Source organism: Chiloscyllium plagiosum, unplaced genomic scaffold (genome assembly GCF_037043375.1).
Source record: "Chiloscyllium plagiosum isolate Xiang-an unplaced genomic scaffold, Cpla_swu_hap1 HiC_scaffold_2, whole genome shotgun sequence".
Classification (NCBI taxonomy): Eukaryota; Metazoa; Chordata; class Chondrichthyes; order Orectolobiformes; family Hemiscylliidae; genus Chiloscyllium; species Chiloscyllium plagiosum.
Window position 1 is genome coordinate 76,196,512 of NW_028270140.1, and position 21,693 is coordinate 76,218,204.

At 41.1% G+C, this 21,693-nt stretch overlaps 1 protein-coding gene across 1 annotated transcript in view; it reads right to left on the minus strand.

The window, feature by feature from the left end:
* Positions 1-21,693, minus strand: part of ostf1 (osteoclast stimulating factor 1) — an 80,816-nt gene that overhangs the window by 32,300 nt on the left and 26,823 nt on the right. The window contains exons 3-8 of the mRNA XM_043712317.2: positions 18,635-18,685; positions 18,479-18,542; positions 12,991-13,044; positions 8,386-8,493; positions 3,584-3,633; positions 669-747 (exon numbers count right to left, since the gene is read on the minus strand). Of these exons, the coding sequence (XP_043568252.1) occupies positions 669-747; positions 3,584-3,633; positions 8,386-8,493; positions 12,991-13,044; positions 18,479-18,542; positions 18,635-18,685 (406 nt within the window). The remainder of the gene's footprint in view (positions 1-668; positions 748-3,583; positions 3,634-8,385; positions 8,494-12,990; positions 13,045-18,478; positions 18,543-18,634; positions 18,686-21,693) is intronic.

Below are 21,693 nucleotides of genomic sequence, written 5' to 3' on the forward strand. Positions count from 1 at the left end.
AGGAAGAAACCACGGTCTCATTTGATGTAACAGCACTGTTCACCTCTATCGACGAAACAATAGCCAACCTGCTGGACATACAGAACAGACAACAGGACATTGAACCTATCAACAAAGACGGCATACTCAAACTACTGGACCTGTGCCTCACAACACATTTCACATTCAACAGCCAAATATATGAACAAATCAACGGCACATCCATGGGTTCACCCATCTCTAGACTCATAGCAGAATCGGTAATGCAAAGATTAGAACAAACAGTCTTATCGCAAATTCAACCCAAAATCTGGGTCAGATATGTGGATGACACCTTTGTAATCATTAAAAACACAGAAATAGAGAACACACACTGGATCATATAGGGAATTCCTAGAGGCATGGCACTCATTCATAGATTCAATCACTAAGTGCATCGACCTGGACCCAATGTACCGACCACTGCAACGGACAGCTGGAACTGACAACCGGAAGCAGCAGATTCAAACTACTACAAATGCCGGAGGAAAGATCACAGAAGCGCTTCACAGGAGGCTCCCAAGCACTGAGGATGTCACCTAGATAGGGGACGAAACGTCTGCAACACAAATTTCTTTAAATATAAAGACAATGTAAATTTAAAATTAATACAATTAAAACACAACATAAGGTTAACTTTAAAAAGTTACCTTTCATGAGCAACAGCTCTAGAATATCTTCATATCCTTTCCAGGCAGCAGCATGCACAATGGTGTCTCCCAGTTTATTCTGTGTAAATGCAACACAGACCAAAACTTACACAGGTGTATATTGTTATAAATGGTACTCAATATGGAATATTAATTTGTAACTGCATCAAGTGAACACAAAACCATTCTTAAAAAAGAATTCTAAATAAAGGACACAGACTGGAATTAGCTGCTAATTTGCCCCGGCAAGTGAAGTTCCTTTCCATGGAGACATTAGGCCTGAAGAGAGGAACATTTCTTTCCACACAAGATCGAGAATGGATCATGCAGGAATTAGTGGCTGGGATTTTTAAAAACAATAATCTTGGTTGTGAAATAATGGCAAAAAAAGGTTAGCTATGCATAACATTAGTAACCAGTCTAAATTCCTTGGGATACATGAATGATAGAAGGGGGTTGGGTCATATCTTTCAGCCTGGAAACAGCATCGCTCTCCATTTCTCTTAACATTCCATTCAAATTCTGAACGGTATTTAACAGAGGGTAAGTATCGACATCCTTTTAGTAGACAAAGACTAAAAGCTGTTGGTTTTTCTGAGTTATTACGGTAAAGGAAACAACCAACCATAAACAGAAAAGCAATGGCTTCAGAAAAAAAAATAGCTGGGTGCAGTCAGTGAAGTGTTATTATGTGACCTTTTTATCTGCATCTAACTGTCAGGTTTGACATGTAACACACTAAAGTTGTGGTGGCTTTCTGCAAGATTGGAAAGTGTGCACATTTGCCTGTATTAACTGCAAGTAGGAAGTAACGCTTATAACCTCTGGGGAAATTAGATCTTCCTAAAGAATAGTGATGCTTCTTTACGGAAAGAGAACCATCCAAAGTGAACATTTGCTTTTTGACAGGATATTAAATTAGTGGTACAATTTCCAATGCATTTACTTGCCATGTTTTAGGAACATGGCATAAAAAAACAGGACAACGATTCAGCCTTTCAAGCCAGTTCCACAATTCAACTAAAACAAAGCCAATATTCTTTATCAAAGCCTATATCACTTAATATCTTGCACTTACAAATCCATTAATTTTCCTATTGAAATCAATGACAACCTATACAGCCACGTAGGGTAAACACCACCACAGATTCATCACCCTCTGGGTAAAGAAATTCCTATCATATTCCCAACTCTTATCCCGAGTGCATCCCTTGGTTCTCGGCCAACAAGCAGGGGAAACAGTCCATCCTGCACTTACACTGTCAAGTCCACGAAGAATTTTGTCTGCTTCAAATGAGATCATCTCTCATCCTTTGAAACTCTCGAGAACATAGATTCAGTTTCCTTATTCTCTCTTCACAAGCAATCTAGCCAACCCACAAATCAATGGTGGATACTTCAGTGCACTCGCTCTCTGGTTACCTTGAGTAAATTCTAAATTGACTTTTCCTTGTTCTTTTTCTAACATTCTAGTAGTCACTTTGTAAATCACAAAGATAGGCGAATCATTGACTGCAAAACATATGGGCACAAACATGACTCTGTACTTCTCCAAGCTTTTGAAAGTATAAGCCTCTTCAGTTACATGGGTCCTTCAAATACAAGCCATTTCTTTGTGCAAATGCTTACAGGCAGTCCCTGGGTTGCAAGCACTCTTCATTCTACAGTCTGCTCACAAATTAATTTGTGTGCAAGTCAGAACACAATAAAGGACAATGGAAAGCAGCCATTTGTAACTGCAGGAAATTTTCATACGTTGGGCCTTGATAATTACAAATATGATCCCATCTGTGATTGTAACTGAGCGTGTTTACAAGTTGGATGTTCAGAACGAGGGACCTCCTGTACTCTTCCAGTTAGGGCTGAAAACTCAGTCATATGCAGTACAGCTTGTTGCTAGAAATACTTAATATTAGAGATGAATTCTGACCATGTCACCATACTGATCCAGGTGAGACAACTACATTAGCCCATGCCAACAATTCTGACTAGGGCAAGCAAGCAGAGACTTGACTCAAAAGGCCATTTTGTGGTTGCGACCTTGCCCCAAGACAGCCTTGAGGACAGATCGTGCACTGGAGCCACATTCTTGAGCTGACCATGATGGCTGACCTCCACAACCATCTGTGTTTAGGCTGCCTTTGACAATCAGAATAACCTCTTAATGCCACCCTTAAGGAAAAATCTTTCCTATTCACAGGGACAGCTTTCACGAGAACCTCCAGCAAAGCAGTGCTGCTCATATGACCGGTTTCTGACATCTCCAAGGCTGGGTGGGGCTGATGATTAAAATTTAAATGATGCTCCTGTGTTACATAGTGAAGCGCGGCTCAAATACCTTTTAAATACAGTGCCAAATGGTGGAGCCACCAAAATATTTCAAATTACTGTCCCTTAAATATAGCATTTCACCCATACAGGTGAAGAACAAATATGTTGGGAAACCTGCCTTGCTAGTGAGCAGAAGACCTCTTTACTTTTCAAGCTTCACCATGAGACTTGGTCTTGGAAGAGAAAATTCTGCCTAATGCTTGGAAATGGGCCTCAGTTACACCAAAATAATCTCAGGATTGAATTTGATCCTTTCCAAAATCAAAGAATGAGTGCCTTGGCTCAATTTATTCCTTTGTCATCAAGTAAAATTTTGCCTTTAAGAAAATTTATAACAAACTCAAATTTAGTAAAGGAACTTCTCCATCTTGTTCCTCTTTCAGTTACGCAAATTTCTATGGAATTGAGACATTAAGCTACACAAAATGTGGCATGTTTGTCGCTCTGTTATGCAATTCAACACCAAAAATGTTTCATGGGTATTAACAATAACTGCCAGCCTTATTGATCAAAATTTGACCAAAATCTTGCCAGATATATCTGACACTCCATGATAAATCTAAAGCTAAGTCTAATTGTCTTACCTGTTGATTTAATTCAACTTGTGGTTGGGAAAGCAGAATTTTCACTATTCCTAGATTTTAAAAGAAACAATTAGTTCAGAATACACAACTATTGCAAGAATCTTCAATTTCAGCTGAAGAGATTTTGTGCTGAATGACAGAACCAAAATATATGAATTTCTTCTTAAGGCTCAAGTTCAGCTAACTAAAACCAGGCTGTCTCCAGCACTGAAACATGAGTAACATTTCCACAACTTGTTTATCTAATGTCACCCTACTTTTAATTAATTTAATGTTGAATGGTAACTTTTCCAAGTTGAAATTCTAGCTCTACCAGAGATCCCATTAACAAGCCTGGCTAGCTGGTCAATTGGTAATAGCACCCAACATTAGAAAGAGAGAAACCCAAAATAGAAATTGCTGGAAAAGCTCAGTAGGGATAGCAGCATCTGTGAGAGAAATCAGAGTTAATGTTCTGGGTCAAGTGACCTTTCCTCAGAACTTCAGTTTTTATTTAGAGAAACCTGCCCTGGCTCAGGTATAAACAAACATTTGTTGATCTGTCATTAGCCTAATTAACTACAACATCTTAAGCTCAATATCACTTTAACTTCTCAATATTTCAAATCCCATCCATTTTATAAACTTACAGTAACACCATACACCTAAAGACAACTGCAAGTATGCATTAGGCAAGAACTTTTAAAAGCTGATTGGGAGATGTTCACAGGAAAATTGGAAGCCTTCAGAAATAAGAATGAGTGTCCAGATACAGTATATTCCTATTAGGCTGAAAGGAAAGGCTGAAAGGTTTTGGGAATGCTGGAGAATTGAGGGTTCGGTTAAGAGAAAAAAAAGAAGCGTATCAAGTTTAGACAGGATCGATCAAGTGAATCCTTAGAGTATAAAGGCAGTAGGAGTATATTTAAGAGGGAAATCAGGAGGGCAAAAAGAGGACATGAGAGAGTTTTGGAAAATAGAGTTAAGGAGAATCCAAAGGGTTTTACAAATACATTAAGGTCAAAAGGTTAGCTAGGGAGAGAATAGGGCCCCTCAAAGATCAGCAAGGCCGCATTTGTGTGGAGCTGCAGAAGATTTGGCAGGGGGGGAAAAAGGAGATAGTAACCAAGTATTTGGCATCAGTATTTACTGTGGAAAAAGGACATGGAAGATATAGAATACAGAAATAGGTGGTGACATTTTGAAAAATGCCCATATTACAGAAGAGGAAGTCTTGAAACAAAAGTTGATATCCCCAAGTCCTGATCGCTGGGCCTCTTACTGAAATATTTGTATCAGATTGTCACAGGTGAGATGCCGGAAGACTGGAGGTTGGCTAACGTGGTGCCACTGTTTAAGAAGGGTGGCAAGGACAAGCCAGGGAACTATAGATGAGTGAAATAGACGTCGTTGGTGGACAAGTTGTTGGATGGAATCCTGAGGGACAGCATGTACATGTATTTAGAAATGTAGGGACTGATTAGGGACTGTCAACATGGCTTTGTGCATGGGAAATCATGTCTCACTAACTTGATAGAGTTTCTTGAAGCAAAGAGGATTGACAAGGGCAGAGTGGTAGATGTGATCTACATGGACCTCTGTAAGGCATTCGATAAGGTTCCCCATGGTTGGCAAGGTGAGATCTCATGGAATACAGGGAGAACTAGCCATTTGGATACAGAACTGGCTCAAAGGTAGAAGACAGAGGGTGGTGGTGGAGGGTTGCTTTTCAGAATGGACGCCTGTGAGCAGTGGAGTGCTACAAGGATCAGTGCTGGGTCCTCTACTTTTCGTCATTTATATAAATGATTTGGATGAGATAAGAGGTATATAGTTAGTAAGTTTGCAGATGACACCAAAATTGGACGCGTAGTTGACAGCGAAGAGGGTTATTTCAGATTACAACAGGATCTTGATCAAATGGACCAATGGGCTGAGAAGTGGCAGATGGAGTTTAGATGCTGCATTTTGGGAAAGCAAGTCTTAGCAGGACTTATACACTGAATGGTAAGGTCCTAGGGAGTGTTGCTGAACAAAGACACCTTGGAGTGCAGGTTCAGAGCTCCATGAAAGTGGAGTTGGAGGTAGATAGGAGAGTGAAGGCGGCGTTTGGTATGCTTTCCTTTATTGGTCAGAGTACTGAGTACAGTAGTTGGGAGGTCATGTTGCGGCTGTACAAAACATTGGTTAGGCCACTGTAGGAATATTGCATGCAATTCTATTCTCCTTCCTGTCGGAAAGATGTTGTGAAACCTCAAAGGGTTCAGCAAAGAGTTACAAGGATTGTGCCAGGGTTGGAGGATAAATGGATAAAGTATTTTCCCTGGAGTGGGGAGTCCTGAACTAGAGGGCATAGGTTTAGGGTAAGGGGAAGGGGGACATATTAGAGATCTAAACGGCATTTCCCCCCCGCCCCCCCAAGAGGGTGGTACGTGTATGGAATGAGCTGCCAGAGGGTGTGGTGGAGGCTGGTACAATTGCAACATTTAAAAGACATTTGGATGGGTATATGAATAGGAAGGGTTTGGAGGGATATGGGCCAGGTGCTCACAGGTGGAACTGGATTGGGTTGGGATATCTGGTCGGCATGGACAAGTTGGACTGAAGAATCTGTTTCCATGCTGTAGCGATATGACTGACTCTCTAGGCACATTTGTTCCACTGCTAAACCGTCGATCTGTTTACTACTTTTTCTAGCCACTTAAGGGGTTCAGGATGAGGGCTGAAACAGACATTTAGTGACCTGTTACAAAATTATCAAGTGCCTGAACTCTCAAGAGTATGTATTCAACTTATTAAATCAGATTAACTTTCATCGATGTTGTAGATAACTATATTTACATATAAACAAACATTTAAAAGATTATGTATACTTTTACTTAAAACATTGTCAGATTTTGCCATAACAGTGAGACCAACAGACTCCGTTATAACCAGGTAACTGTATATGGTTAACTACAAAAACGTTGATGTTGCTTTCCAAAGCAACCTGTCCCTTGGTTTTGGAGAACTGTTTGCAGTCCTCTGTGATCAATTAGATAGAAAATTAATAAACAACATGAGCTGGAAAGATTAGGCTACGAGAGAGAGTTTTATGAACATGCTTCTGATAATTGTGAAATATCCTCTCTGGCCTCAAAGGGTGATGTCTTTTACCCTCAAAAGATATTAGCTCTGATTAAATGTTTTGGACAAAGTTACAATTTTGGAGAACTGTGCTGTCTTCACTTGCTCAAAAACATCACTGATCCTTTGTGATCAATACTGCACTGGATCAAATGTCAGAGGAGAGCAAGTCTCCTTTACTAATGCTGCAAAAACTTTGTCGACAGCAGTCAGCAAACTGAATGGCAAGATACACTACTCCACCATAAAATCTGGGCTATTATTCCAAACCCAAGTCAACACTCATTATTTGATTTATTTTAGATTATTGGAGACAAAATCTACTTGGCAGCATTATACTTAAGTTTTTAAGTTCCATTAAGGCACAACAGCTAATTTGTTTAGCAATTTTACATTTAAGCATCATACTATGAGATACTAGGAGGAATTTGAACTCCATCTCCCAAAAAAGGTGCATTGGTTTAGAGGAGGAAGTTAAAATATTAAACACGAACATAACCCACCCACTTCTTGACTAAACGAAGGTTGGGGAAGGAGCAAGCAGGCTGCTTTAGGTCTTGTGATGTAGGCTATATGTTTACATGCGCTTAAGTTAATTGATAATGCTGTTACACAAATGAAATGTAATGCTGTTTAAAATTAAGACCATCTTTTTGCTTCAGCCAACATCACCTAGAATAATTTAATCATATTTGTGGGATTGTGCCATTTGCATAATCATTGTCACATTCACCTTGAAGTCTCCTATCAGTTAAAAAAAAGTACAACCATGTCTTCATTTTAACAACATCTAATTAATCCAAATTGACTGTGGTCCCAAGACTTGCCATAATTTAAATGTACAATAATTGACAAGCAGCATTCATCTGTAATTCTCTCGATTCATATATAGTAAAAACAAAAAACTGTTTAGCACTAAATAGTTGCAAAAGTACATTTCTTTCATATATATTCTTAAAGACATGCTTTCTCATGAAATGTGACCTGCCTCATTAACTTCAAAAGGACAGAGTTTGACAACCACTCCCCTCCAAAGCCGTAAATGGAATTCTATGAATTTTAATAAAGGAAAGCTGCTTATTCGATACACTTCACCACTCAAACATGCTTTTATTTCAACTGAATAAACTTGCTCAGTCCTCAACCAAACTGCCCTCCAACTAATGGAACAGTGCAATTGTGTGTTGAATTAATCAGACTAAATTTGTGATTAATCTTTCAATCTCTTCTGTGCTCTCAAAATTAAAATGTAGTTGATACTGACAAATTTAAAGACTAAATTTTATCATTTGCCTAACAGCTGCATCACCAGAAATTTAACCAAAGGTTTTAGTAAGCTAATATTTTGCAAGAAGTTCAATGCTATACATGGATAAGAACACGTAACTCCACGAGAATATACTATACACACACACAGAGTTTTCTAATTCAATATTAGCATTACTTTCAGGAGCTGTCAATTTAATTGTTTTTGACATGCTATCCCTTAATTTCAAACATGACAACAATTTTGCAATCCCAAGAACAAGAGAACAATGATAACTTTTTAAGAATAGCATTATGAATCAACTCAAGCATTTAAATAGCTTACACAACACAAATAGGAGCGGACAAATTTGGAATACACCTTGGAAATTAAAAATAATGTAACAAGTTTTGCATAATTATGAGCACTTTTTCGGCAGCAAGAGTCTTACCGATGTGTCCTCCATGGCATGCCCAATAGAGAGCAGTGTTTCCAGCTTTGTCGAGAGCATTGACTGCAACCCTGTTGTCTAAACATTCTTTCAACCAACTTTCATTCCCTGAAAAATGCGAATATCAGCATGAGTAGATTTTTTCAATTTAAAATCAGCTTAACAGTAATGTAGAATGCAAGAAATCAGGTAGCAGTTTGACAGAAGGTGCACTGTTTTTCCCAGGAGAAAGTGAGAACTGCAGATGCTGGAGAGTCAGTCAAAAACTGATGCTAGAAAAGCACAGCAGGAACAGGAAAGGTGACATTTCAGGCATAAGCCCTTGGTCATTCCTGACCTGCTGTGCTTTCCAGGGCCATGCTTTTCAGCACTGTATATCTTCTCAGGTATTGGAAAGTGCAAAATCACAAGGGTTGGCTTAAATGAATAAGCATTTGAAGGCTCTGAAGAAAAAAAAAACAAAAAATAAAAAATAAAAATCGGTTTGGCCAGAGCAAAGGAACTGCTAAGCAAGGCTGACAAGTACCTACTTGTTTGAATACATTCTACCTAATGGTGCATTAAACTAGATTTATATCAATTTCAGCTATAAAATTAGAGCAAAGGGGGAATATTGATAAGAGCAAAAATGAAATGGGGGAATTAAACAGTTAGAAGAATTTACAGACCTTTGTGGTTGCAGACGTAATTGGCTCTGAAATTCAGAGCATGGCAAGGTGGAAGGGTGAACAACCAAAGGTCATGGTGCACATAACTCAAAGCACACAAGTGTGCCTTCCAAACTGGTGTCATTTACCACCAAGAAGTACAAGGCTAACAGATGCAAGCGAGCCAATTTGCAGGTACTCCTCTAAGCCAGATACCATCCTGACTTAAAACAATATCACCATTCCTTCACTATTGCAGGTCAAAATCCAGGAACTCTTCTCCTAAATGTAGGTGTATCTACACCACAAAGACAAAAGGAGGAATAAAATAAACTTCAAATTAAGTACATCGCGAGCTGCAACAGTCAAAAATCGGACAGAATGGACTGCACCCGCATTGTAACCAGAACTTTACAAAGGTTCAATATAACTCTCCCGCTTTTGCATTCAATACCTTGATCTAAAGTTGCCCAGGCTTCAATAGGCTTTGTTAATTTTTCAAACATTTCTCCATCTTCAATGACCAAACATATACACCTCAAGGTCCCAATCACCTTAAATAGAACTCTGCCACTTAGTCTACACTGCCTCTTCTGCCATGACAGAATAAGGGAGATGGTCGCATAGGGGTATCACTGGCCTAGTCGCAAGCCAAAGCTTTGGGAACACTGGTTCAAAGGCCACCACGGAAGCTGCTAATCCACAGCTGCATTGCCAAATGTGCAGGTCTGCTCCTAGTTCATGGTGTAAATGACCTTGGGGAAGAAAATCTGCCATCCTTCCAGGTTTGCTTCTAGCCAAATCCAAACCCACATTAGTTGGCCCTCTGCTTAATTTTCCTCTGAAATGAACAAGCAAACCACATTAGTAATGAGGTGAAAAGGCTTCAGAGAATTAACAGAAGATTTAAAATTAGTTTCCAGGAAAAAAGGATTTCAACTGTACAGCAAATTCAAATTAACCAGGATTGTCTTTCTTACAGAAGTTTGAGAGGAGATTAGATAGTAGTTTTCAATACCAGAAGTCCAAACAGCATAGATAGAGAGAAGCTGCTCATCCTTTGAATTCAGAATCTGGAGGAGTGGAAAGTGAGGAAAGAGGGAAACTATCCTTGTTCTGTGAAAGAAGGGAAAGGGTGAGGATGGAAGTCAGAGCTGGCTAAGGGCTCTGGTAACCCTGATGGGGATTTGAGGCAATTGGCCATGTCAGAAACATCCCCTTGGAAGGTGCCATCACTGACACAGATTCGACCAAGATTGAGAAACTGGCACAGTGGAATGGAGCCCTTATAGGGAGCAAGGTGTGAGGAAATGTAGTCAAGGTAAAACATAGAAATCAGTGGGTTGGCATTGTCAATTCTAATCTCTCTTTCCAGTGCCTTAGCCTTTCGTAGCCTTGCAAGTTCCAGTGCTTCAGGCACAGATCCAGGTTCCTTTTAAATATGCATTGAGCGTTTGTGTCTCATACACCACACTGGGCAGAGAATTCCAAACACATCACCTGTTGGGTGAGATTTTCCTCCTGCCCACTCAATTCTTTTACCAAACACTTGAAATCTGTCTCGGTAACTGATCTCTCCATTAAAGAAATAGGGCTTCCCTTCCTTTGACTATTTTGAACACTTGGAACAAGTCAGCCCTATCTCTGCCAAAGAAAATAAACCTCACATACCCAATTTCTCAGACCTGCAATTTCCAATTAGATGCTTGTCTATCTACTGAGAAACAGTGTCTTTTCTGTACTATGACCAGATCTCTCCACAAAACTCCAGCTGTGGCCTAACCAAAAGTTAGTCTCAGTACTAGATCCCTGCTCTTTTATTCAATAACTATCCCAGGTAGGAAAGCATTCTACATGCTTTCTACCCGGCCTGGGATGTGAACATGCATTCCACTGTATCTCAATTCCTCCACTCCTTTCAATAGCCCATCATTTATCCAGTGGTCTCTTGCTTTGTTTGACCTTCCTAAAATGCAGAATCTCCAACTTTTCCCAACTGAATCTCATTTGCCAGTTTTTCACTCAAACAAATTACTGATATTATGCTGCAGTCAACACTATCAACCACTAAGCCAATTTGAGTTATCTGCAAATTTTGCAATCATACCTCCTACATTTAAGTCATTAATCTGTACAACCAACAGCAAGGGGCTCTGTTGAACAGCATTGGAAGCCACTTGCTATTTGCCAGAACATCCCATTGATCATTATCACTTTTCTGTCAGAGTGAATTTTGTTTCCAATTCACCATATTCCCTCTAACCTATGGGCTTTAATGTTTCTGGTTAGTCTGCCATAAGGGACTTGTTAAAATGGTCATATTCAAATCCATGTAGACAACATTCATTGCAAGGAAGATTGAGGACAGTGCAAACAAAAAGCAATGCAGTTAGTAAGGCATGATCTTCCTTTAATAAAGACATGCTGATACCCCTGACTAATCTATGACTTTTCTAAATAATGGTTAATGTTATCCCTAAACATGGATTCTAAATTTTCCCACTAACATCAGACTGACTGACCCATAATTAGCACACATTTTTGAGTAATGATACAACATGCAAATTTCTCCAATGTATTGGTTCTTCATTTGTTTCTAATGGAGTTAAGAAAATCATCCTCACAGCATCTGTTATATCCTCCCCGGCTCCTTTAATGGTTTAGGATACAATTAATCTGATGAGTTATCCATTTTTGAGGTGGTCAATGTCTCTAGTACTTTTGTTCACATTATGCTTGTTTTGTGTGTCATTTCCTCCTTCACTGGAACTTCTGTATCATCCCCCAACTTTGCAAAGACGAATACAAAATATTCACTAAAAAACCTGACCTCATCTTCTGGTTCTACAGACAAGTTCAATGTACAATTCTAATGGGCTCAACACTTAAAAAGCAAAACGTGGAGAAACCCAGCAGGTCTGATAGCACCTGCAGAGAGAGAAATAGGATTTTAGCGGTTGGTGTGAATAGAAGATCGGTCATATTTACTAACATTCTGCCATTCAATATGATCAGAAATCATTCAATTTAGTACCCGGTTTCTGCTTTCACCACATACTATTTGATGCTTTTATCTCAAAGGGCTATTCCTCATACTTCCTTGAAAACAAAAAGTTTTGGTCTCAACCACTTTCCGTGACAGAATTCCACAAGCCTACCAATCCGAGTGAAGAAATGTCCCCTCTCAGCTCAGTTCTAAATGGCTCACCTTGTATTCTCAAGTTCATTCTTGACTCACCCGTCATTAGGAACATCCTTCCTATATTTACCCTGTCTGGTCCCATTGGACTGTTTTACGTTTCAGAGATTCTCCTTCATTCTAAACTCCACAGTGAATATAGTCCTAACCGATCCAGGCTCTCTTCTCAAGTCTGTCCCCCCCCATGCCAGGGATCAGTCTGGTAAACCTTTGTTGCATCACATCCATTATCAGAACATCCTTCTAAGATGACCAGGACAGCAAACAATTTAAAACTTTTGAAATGCAAAAAACTGTTACATTACAGGAAAATATGGTAGTCAATTCTCATACACAGAAGGACCCACAAACAATAAAGTAAAGCAGATAATCTATTTCTGTAGCTTTAGTTCTGGATAAGATCCAGCCAATCTTCTGCAGTTCTTTTTTGACAAAAACTATGGCCTTATGTCCATCCTGATAGGATGGATTGACTTAACTGTCTAATTGAAAATCAATACTTCCATGGTCACAGCATTGCCTCAGCCCGCAATGAAATGTATACAGCTCTGTTCAAATTTCTAGTAAGGATCTAGAGTTGGCATTTTTAACAGTCTCACTTTTTTTGCCCAGAGATAATGGAATATAATTTGCAACTGTTTCAGTGTTGTGAAAGTTGCATTTATAAATATAATCAGAGAAAAAAAGTCATTAAAGATTGTAACAGAATCTAGTGGATATATCACCTTGTATTTGTAGGTTATTTCCATGAATACTTACCACGTTTGGCAGCTTCGTGCAATGGGTTGTCAATTGATTCTACATGCTCAGCCACTGTGGAAAGAAATTAGATCAATTATTCAGAAAATTGTAAGTTACAGTCACTGGACAGTAAATCTTCAAAGAAAACAAAATTGAGCAGTATCCAGCAAGTCAGAGGAGAACATTTCAACATCTGTTTGGCTTTACTTAAATAATCTTCTACCCATCCAAGAGTTTTTCAACATCCCTCTATTTTTGGACTTGCTGTATGGTGCATGCAGGTTTTGAGCAGTTTGTCAGGAAACAAACAAAACAGATATAATGACAGCACAATTACAACACAATCTGGAAATACAAGTTTCAAAGCATGTTCCAACTGGAGAAGAAAATCTGAAAACTACATGATGTTGACAAAATAATGGTATGAAAGGAAAGGTTCTACAAATCAATATGCAATGTTTCATATTGAAGTAGTAACCTGGTTTATTCCAACGGACAATGCAAATTGCCCTTGCCCTCAAAACAAAATGCAGAACAAAATCAAATTGCTGGAGAAATGCAGCATATCCAACAGCATCTGTGGGAAGAAAGCAGAGTTAACACTGAATCCAGTGAATCTTCATCAGAAGAGATATTACTTGTATTACTAGTACACACGCTAGCCAAAACAGGGAGGGGCAGGGGAAGTAGTAAGCAGTTAGGTGGAGGTGGAGATGGAACCGAGAAGTGGGGGTGAGAGAGGGTGAGAGAGAGGGTGAGAAGGTATGAAAGGGGTCAGGGTGACTGTTCAAAGCAACCCATGTCATAACAGCACCGGTGTGGGCGTGGGTTAAAAAAAACTGGAAGGATGGAACCAGTATCGAAAATTATTCAACTCGATTATAGAGTCCTACAGGTTGAAGGGTCCCCAAGTGAAAAGTGAGACTTTTACGAGCACTGCGGCAGGCTTGCGACAGAAGTGTTGGAACACGATGGTGTCACAAAGTGGCAGATGACTGGAAGAGGGTGATTTGGGTTACTTTTGCAGACACACCATTGGTGTTCTGAGAAATGGTCACCCAGTCTGTATTTCATCTCAACTTCGAGAGGAGACTACTTTCTGACAGCAAACGTAGTAGGCTAGATTGAGTCAGAGATGTACAGCATGGAAACAGACCCTTCGGTCCAACCTGTCCGTGCTGACCAGATATCCCAACCCAATCTTGTCCAACCTGCCAGCACTCGGCCCATATCCCTCCAAACCCTTCCTATTCATATACCCATCCAAATGAGTCTTCAATCTTGCAATTGTACCAGCCTCCAACACATTCTCAAAATGCAGCACCGTGCATTTATCGGAATTAAACTCCATCTGCCACTTGTCAGCCCACTGGCCCATCTGGTCCAGATCCTGATGAAGGGCTTAAGTTTGAAACGTCATTCTCCAGCTCCTCAGATGCTGCCTGACTGGCTGTGCTTTTCCAGCACCACACTCACGACTCTGATCTCGAGCATCTGCAGTCCTCACTTCACAAAGTGTGAAGTACAGGTAAATTGCTGCTTCACTTGGAAAGTTGGTTGGCTGCTTTGGATGGGGAGGACGGAGGAGTTATACAGACAGGCATTACACCAGTTTCAACTACATAGCAAGGTGCATGGGAGTGAGAAGAGATGTTGAATGGAGGACTGGATCAAGATGCCCTGGAGGGAACAGGCCCAAAGGAATGCTGCCAAGGGAGGGGAGGGAAATGAGTGTCTGGTTTTGAGAGATGACACTGTGGCTTTAATGTGCTTGGTCCTGATTTCTTTTAGAAATAGATCAGGGGACAGGTATTGTGCAGTCTGAAAAGATAAACATGAGGCTTTTATTTTTAAGAAAAACAGAAAAATAGAAGCAGCCAGAGTGAGTGTGGTCACATTCAGATTCAGGATTATGGTTAACTTTCAACTGTTTTGCTGAGGCTTTAGAAGGGTTGGAAGGCAGTGAATCTCTCTTGGCTGCTACTCTGTTGTCTTTGTATGTTCTTTCCTCCTGGATTGGAAAACTGCATGTAAGACAAACTGTTTTCTGCATTTGTCTTTTTGTCACAGGTGCTTATAGAAGGTGACTATACTGGAGCAGTTTCTGGTTTGTAGTAAAATAATTATTCTGTTAATTTTTCCAATAGACATGAGTTATTCAAAGTTCCTTTTTTTTGTTGTATTTTCAATAGAGTTTGAATGAACTTTTGCTTTATGTCAAAGCATGTGTCCAATAGAATTGCACCTGGAACACAGCATGTTGCATTTAAAATAAAAATTTAGGGTCTACATTACTTTAAATTATTTTGAGGGGTCTGGTCTGATCCATAAATTGGGAGCTAGGATCAAGATCAAAATCTCTAACTCCGCATGGGTTTAAGATTATTGGACTCAAAGGCAGCAACTGATATAGGTACTAATGCCTTTTGGGCATTGAATTCGGTTGGTTTAAACAGGGTGTGCCTTATGTAGTAATGACTCATTCAGTCACCAAGTCTGGGAGTACAGGAATTCACTTTGGTAGATTTTAAAAATGTGGGCAAGGCAAAGCTTTTGAATTGGCACGGTGGCTCAGTGGTTAGTACTGGTGCCTCATGCCACCAGGGACCCAGGTTCAATTCCAGCCTTGGGCAACTGTCTGTATCGAGTGAGCACATTCTCCCTGTGTCTGCGTGGGTTTCCTCCACGTGCTCCGGTTTCCTCCCACAGTCCAAAGATGTGCAGGTCAGGTAAATTGGCCATTCTAAGATGGCCATAGCGTTCAGGGCAGCATTCAGTGGGAAATGGGACTGGGTGGGTTACTCTACGGAGGGTCGGTGTGGACGTGTTGGGCTGAAGTGCCTGTTTCTACACTGTAGGAAATCTAATCTAATTTGGCAAAATAGTTCAATTGGGGCTGCCTGTGTCTGCGAGAAAAAGAAGAAATAGGTGTAGCGATCAAGCAGCATTTACAATTGCCAGGAATGTCACGATCATTGCAAATAGTTAAAATTCAATTGCAAATAAAGCAGCTTAAATTAGAGAGAGACGGGGGGTGCGTGAGCGCAAAGAAAGTGGATCTTGGGAAGGAGGTAGAACCGGGCGGAAGTGGTGTCACGTGTGATGCATGAGGAATTGAGAGGGGTGGAAGTGGTTGTGGGAGTGGCCATGATGGGGGCAGAAGTGACATCAATCAGCATGGGGGTGGCAGCTGCAGCAGCCGCATGTCTAATGGCAGAATAACCTCACCATCAAGCCAGCAGATAAAGGGGGCGCAGTGGTAGTCTGGCACACTGACCTCTACACCGCTGAAGCCAAACATCAACTCAAGGACACCTCTTCCTACTGCCCCCTTGACCATGACCCCACCCCCCATCACCAAACCATCATCTCCCAGACCATACACAACCTCATCACCTCAGGAGATCTCCCACACACAGCTTCCAACCTCATAGTCCGGGAACCCCGCAATGCCCGGTTCTACCTCCTCCAAGATCCACAAGCCTGACCACCCTGGCCGACCCATTGTCTCAGCATGCTCCTGCCCCACTGAACTCATCTCTATCTACCTCAACACTGTCCTATCCCCCCTAGTCCAGGAACTCCCCACATACGTTAGAGACACCACCCACGCCCTCCACCTCCAAGACTTCCGTTTCCCCGGCCCCCAACGCCTCATCTTCACCATGGATATCCAATCCCTCTACATCTCCATCCGCCATGACCAGGGTCTCCAAGCCCTCCGTTTTTTCCTCTCCAGACGTCCCCAACAGTACCCTTCGACCGACACTCATTCGTTTGGCCGAACTGGTCCTCACCCTTAATTTCTTCTTTGAATCCTCCCACTTCCTCCAGACCAAAGGGGTAGCCATGGACACACACATGGGCCCCAGCTATGCCTGTCTCTTTGTTGGCTACGTAGAGCAGTTGATCTTCCGTAATTAGACAGGCACCACTCCCCACCTCTTCCTCCGCTACATTGATGACTGCATTGGTGACATCTCGTGCTCCTGCGAGGAGGTTGAGCAATTCATCAACTTCACCAACACATTCCACCCTGACCTTAAATTTACCTGGATCATCTCTGACACCTCCCTCCCTGTCCTGGACCTCTCCATCTCCATTAATGACGACCGACTTGACACTGACATTTTTTACAAACCCACCGACTCCCACAGCTACCTGGATTACACCTCTTCCCACCCTACCTCTTGCAAAAATGCCATCCCATATTCCCAATTCCTCCGCCTCCGCCAGATCTGCTCCCAGGAGGACCAGTTCCACCACAGAACACACCAGATGGCCTCCTTCTTTAGAGACCACAATTTCCCTTCCCACGTGGTTAAAGATGCCCTCCAACGCACCTGCGCCCACACCTTCTCCCTCACCTCTACCCAAGGCCCTAAAAGGAGCCTTCCACATCCAAAGTTTCACTTGCACATCCACTAATATCATTTATTGTATCCGTTGCTCCCGATGCGGTCTCCTCTTCATTGGGAAGACTGGGCGCCTCCTAGCAGAGCACTTTAGGGAACATCTCCGGGACACCCGCACCAATCAACCACACCGCCCCGTGGCCCAACATTTCAACTTCCCCTCCCACTCTGCCGGGAACATTGAGGTCCTGGGCCTCCTTCACTGCCGCTCCCTCACCACCAGACGCCTGGAGGAAGAACGCCTCATCTTCCGCCTCGGAACACTTCAACCCCCAGGGCATCAATGTGGACCTCAACAGCTTCCTCATTTCCCCTTCCCCCACCTCATCCTAGTTTCAAACTTCCAGCTCAGCACTGTCCCCATGACTTGTCCGGACTTGTCCTACCTGCCTATCTCCTTTTCCACCTATCCACTCCACCCTCTCCTTCCTGACCTATCGCCTTCATCTCCTCCCCCACTCACTATGCTACTTTCTCCCCACCCCCACCCTCCTCTAGCTTATCTCTCCACGCTTCAGGCTCACTGCCTTTATTCCCGATGAAGGGCTTTTGCCCGAAACATCGATTTCGAAGCTCCTTGGATGCTGCCTGAACTGCTGTGCTCTTCCAGCACCACTAATCCAGAATCTGGTTTCCAGCATCTGCAGTCATTGTTTTTACCTCCATCTGCCACTCGTCAGCTCATTGACACAATTGATCAAGGTCTTTTTGTAATCTTAGATAACCTTCTTCACTGCCCATTATACCGTTGAGTGAGTGTTTGGGGAGGTCATTGAATATCGCCAGCACCCATTGTTCTTTCTTTTAAAGAAATATGGACTCCTATTTATGACTGTTGTCAAAAACCTGGTTAATTCAGAAACCCACGGGAGAGAACAGCGTGATTATAACTGCAATATAAATGAGATTTTCGGACAGAGTCTCAGAATGCTTAGAACTTGACTCTGGTTCTCAGCCTAAAGATGTGGTATTAATTCGACGCTAGAGTCAACAATTTTGGGCTTCTATCAAACACATTAAGAAACGCACCGGTTATTCCTAGTCAAAACTTTAAAAATAATTGAAATATTAGTACAATCCTCTATACTTGCCATAGTTACTTGGAATTAATCCTGTTCGGCCTTTGCATGTTCCTTTCCACCAATTGGGATCACTCTTAACATCAGAAAGAAATTATTTAAGATTACTGATCAATAAATCTAGAAATGTATAATTAAACAATGATATACAATTGACCAAGAACTTACAATATCTGAGATGTAAAGTACGTCGCCTTCTTCAAAGTATAGTTCATCGGGCTAAAGAAAAGACAAAAACATTGAGTTAAGCAGTTATCAGTCAAAAGTTAACACTGAATTGTGGTGAACAAGTTTATGATAATTATACAGGCCTCAGACTATACGCAGAAAAAGTCACCAATCTATAAGATTTTACTCAAAGGACAAGCAATGTGAATTGTGCAAATATGTAACTAACTTTCCAAAAATTCAATGCCTGAGCTAAAACAAAGAAAACTGAACTTTGGCTGAGCAATAGCAAAACTGAGGAGAAAAGTTTAAACATCGATGATCCAAATGATATTCTGTACCCAACAGCTTTTCATTTCTTTCATGTAGACTTTTAGGAAGAGAATTCTGAAGAAACAATTAAAATGTGTCACATTGATATCTTCTATTGAATGATTTACATTATCTTCCAAGAAATTAAGGAGTAGTCAGCAAAACACATCTCCAGTAACCTAGAATACGCACCAAGAAAATCCTATTACTTTTTCATTAATACCATGTGAATAACTGGTCTGAAGTTACTGATTATATTTGTCAACATTAGTAACAAAAATATAGCTGCTGGTTCTATCAATAAGGTTACAAAATCACAACATCAAGTTTATCTGGAAGCACTACCTCTTCATCACCATCCGACGAAGAGGCTGCACCTCAAAAGCTAGTGCTTCCAAATAAACCTGTTGAACTATAAACTGGTATTGAAATTAACCTTGTCCACCCCAGTCCAACACCAACACCTCCAAATCATGTTGATCAATAAAGGTCAGAATCATTCAGTGACATTTTATTCCTCAGATACTCAAGCAGTCCGTACCCAAATGCACAAAGACTTGGACAGATAAGTACCATACACACCACCCAAATGTTAGAGAGAATCCAATCACTATCCTTGACATTCCTCGGTATTGCCATTACCGAATCCCCCACTAGCAACATACCGAGGATACTATTAACCATGAACTGTCATTAACCAACGAGACAAGTCAGGAGTGTGATGGAATATTCCCCACTTGCCTGGATGAGTGCAGCTTCAACAGCACACGTCACAGCTGTACAGCATGGAAACTGAGCCTTTGGTCCATTTCATCATGCCAACCAAATACCCTAAGTTAACCTAGTCCTGTTTGCCCATATTCGTCTAAACCCATCTTACTTTTATACACATCCAGATGCCTTTTGAAATGTTGGAATTCTATCAGCCTCCATCACTTGATGAATTCCCGATGAACATCTTGTGCCTGAAACATTGCTCCTAACTTACTGTGCTTTTCTAGCACCACACACTAATCTTCAGCATCTGCAGTCCTCACTCTCTCCACCACTTCCTCTGGCAGCTCATTACATATATGCAACACCCTGTGTGAAAAGGTTACCCTTTAGGTCCTTTATAGGTCTTTTCTCCACTCATCTTCAACCTATACCCTCTAGTTCTGGTCTCTCCCCATCCTGGGGAAAAGACCTTAGCTATTTACCCTATTCACACCCCTCGTGATTTTATTAACCTCGACAAGGTCACCCCTCAGCCTCCAGTGCACCAGGAAAAATAGCGCCATCCTATGCAGCCTCTCCTTATGACTTAAATGCCCTAACCCCCCCGACATGCTTGAAAATCTTTTCTGAGCTCTTTCAGGTTTCACAACATCCTTTCATAGCAGGGAGATGAGAATCAATTCCGTATTCCAAACCTGGCCTAACCAATGTCCTGTAAAACCACAACATGACCTCTGAACTCCCACACAATGCACTGACCAAATCATAAATCATACCAAATGCCTTCATTATCCTATGACTCCACTTTCAAAGAACTATGAACCGGCATGTTGACTATTAGTCCTTATCGTTCAGAATACCTGTAAATTGTGACCCTCATGGTCCCCTCCAACACATATCATGCTCACTATTTAAGTTTAAGAGCGAGCCAGGGAATTAGAGACCAGTGGCACCATGTCAGCCAATCTCCTGTCTTCTGGCACCTCACTTATGGCTATTGATAAGACCAATAGCCATAAGTGAGGTGGGGGGGGGGGAAAAAAAGAGTTAGGGAGAGACAGGTTTCTGCATGCAGCGTAATGCCATAAGACTGGTGTTTGCCAAAACAAGAATAAGACTCCTCAACTTTCTCCACTCTCTCCCTCAAAATGTTAGTGAGGAAAAAGGTGAAAGCAGGGACACAAACTATTTTTCGAAGTTGTTCAGTCATCAGGACATTGAATGAAATTTTGGGACTACCCACTCACGCAAAATACACAGGACCTAATACGACTGAATTTTCTGGAACCTTTAAAATCACTATCCTTTCTACAGTTTTTTAATCATAGTTCCTATCTCAAGTACAGGAATTTTTTCCCCCAAAATAACTAAAATAAGTTTAAAGTTAATTGTGGACTCTTTGTTGCACCAGTTCTGTCTGGTACAGGAAGTATTTGCAGCAACATACATATCCGGCTTTTAGTAATCTACTCACAAAGCACAATGGCAGCAGCACATTTTAAAATCTAATTGGGATAATGCACTTCTTGAGAGAAGTGCATTGCTCAACATTTTTGTTTGCAAACCATTTGAAAAATTTGTTTGGTTTAAGCAGTCATTACATGACAAAACCAGTTATTAAGCAATTCAATTCAGTACCCTAGTTAAATCAGCAGTTCTCACGTCCTTTGTGCTGAACAACTTTGACTTGGGAATCTGTGCCTAAATGATGCGTTAGTGTATTTGCTTTAATTGCACTTAATTTTGAATTCTGCACTGTTGCTTTAGACACTGGGGAAGGAAAAGACTTTGATTTAGTTTCCATTGATGCGTCATCCTGCCAACCTCCTCCCCACATTTCGCAATTTTCAAAAACATCAATTTTTAAATCAACAAGACGACGTTCAACCGATGTCTCCTTGTTACTAAGTTGGCTCCAAGGAGTCAAAGTACTTTGAATGAACATGGTCAGGAATGGCAGGCCATGATTTCAAACTGAGTTTAGCCTTAATCCAACATGTTTGGACACTGAGAATCAAACTTTTCGGGGA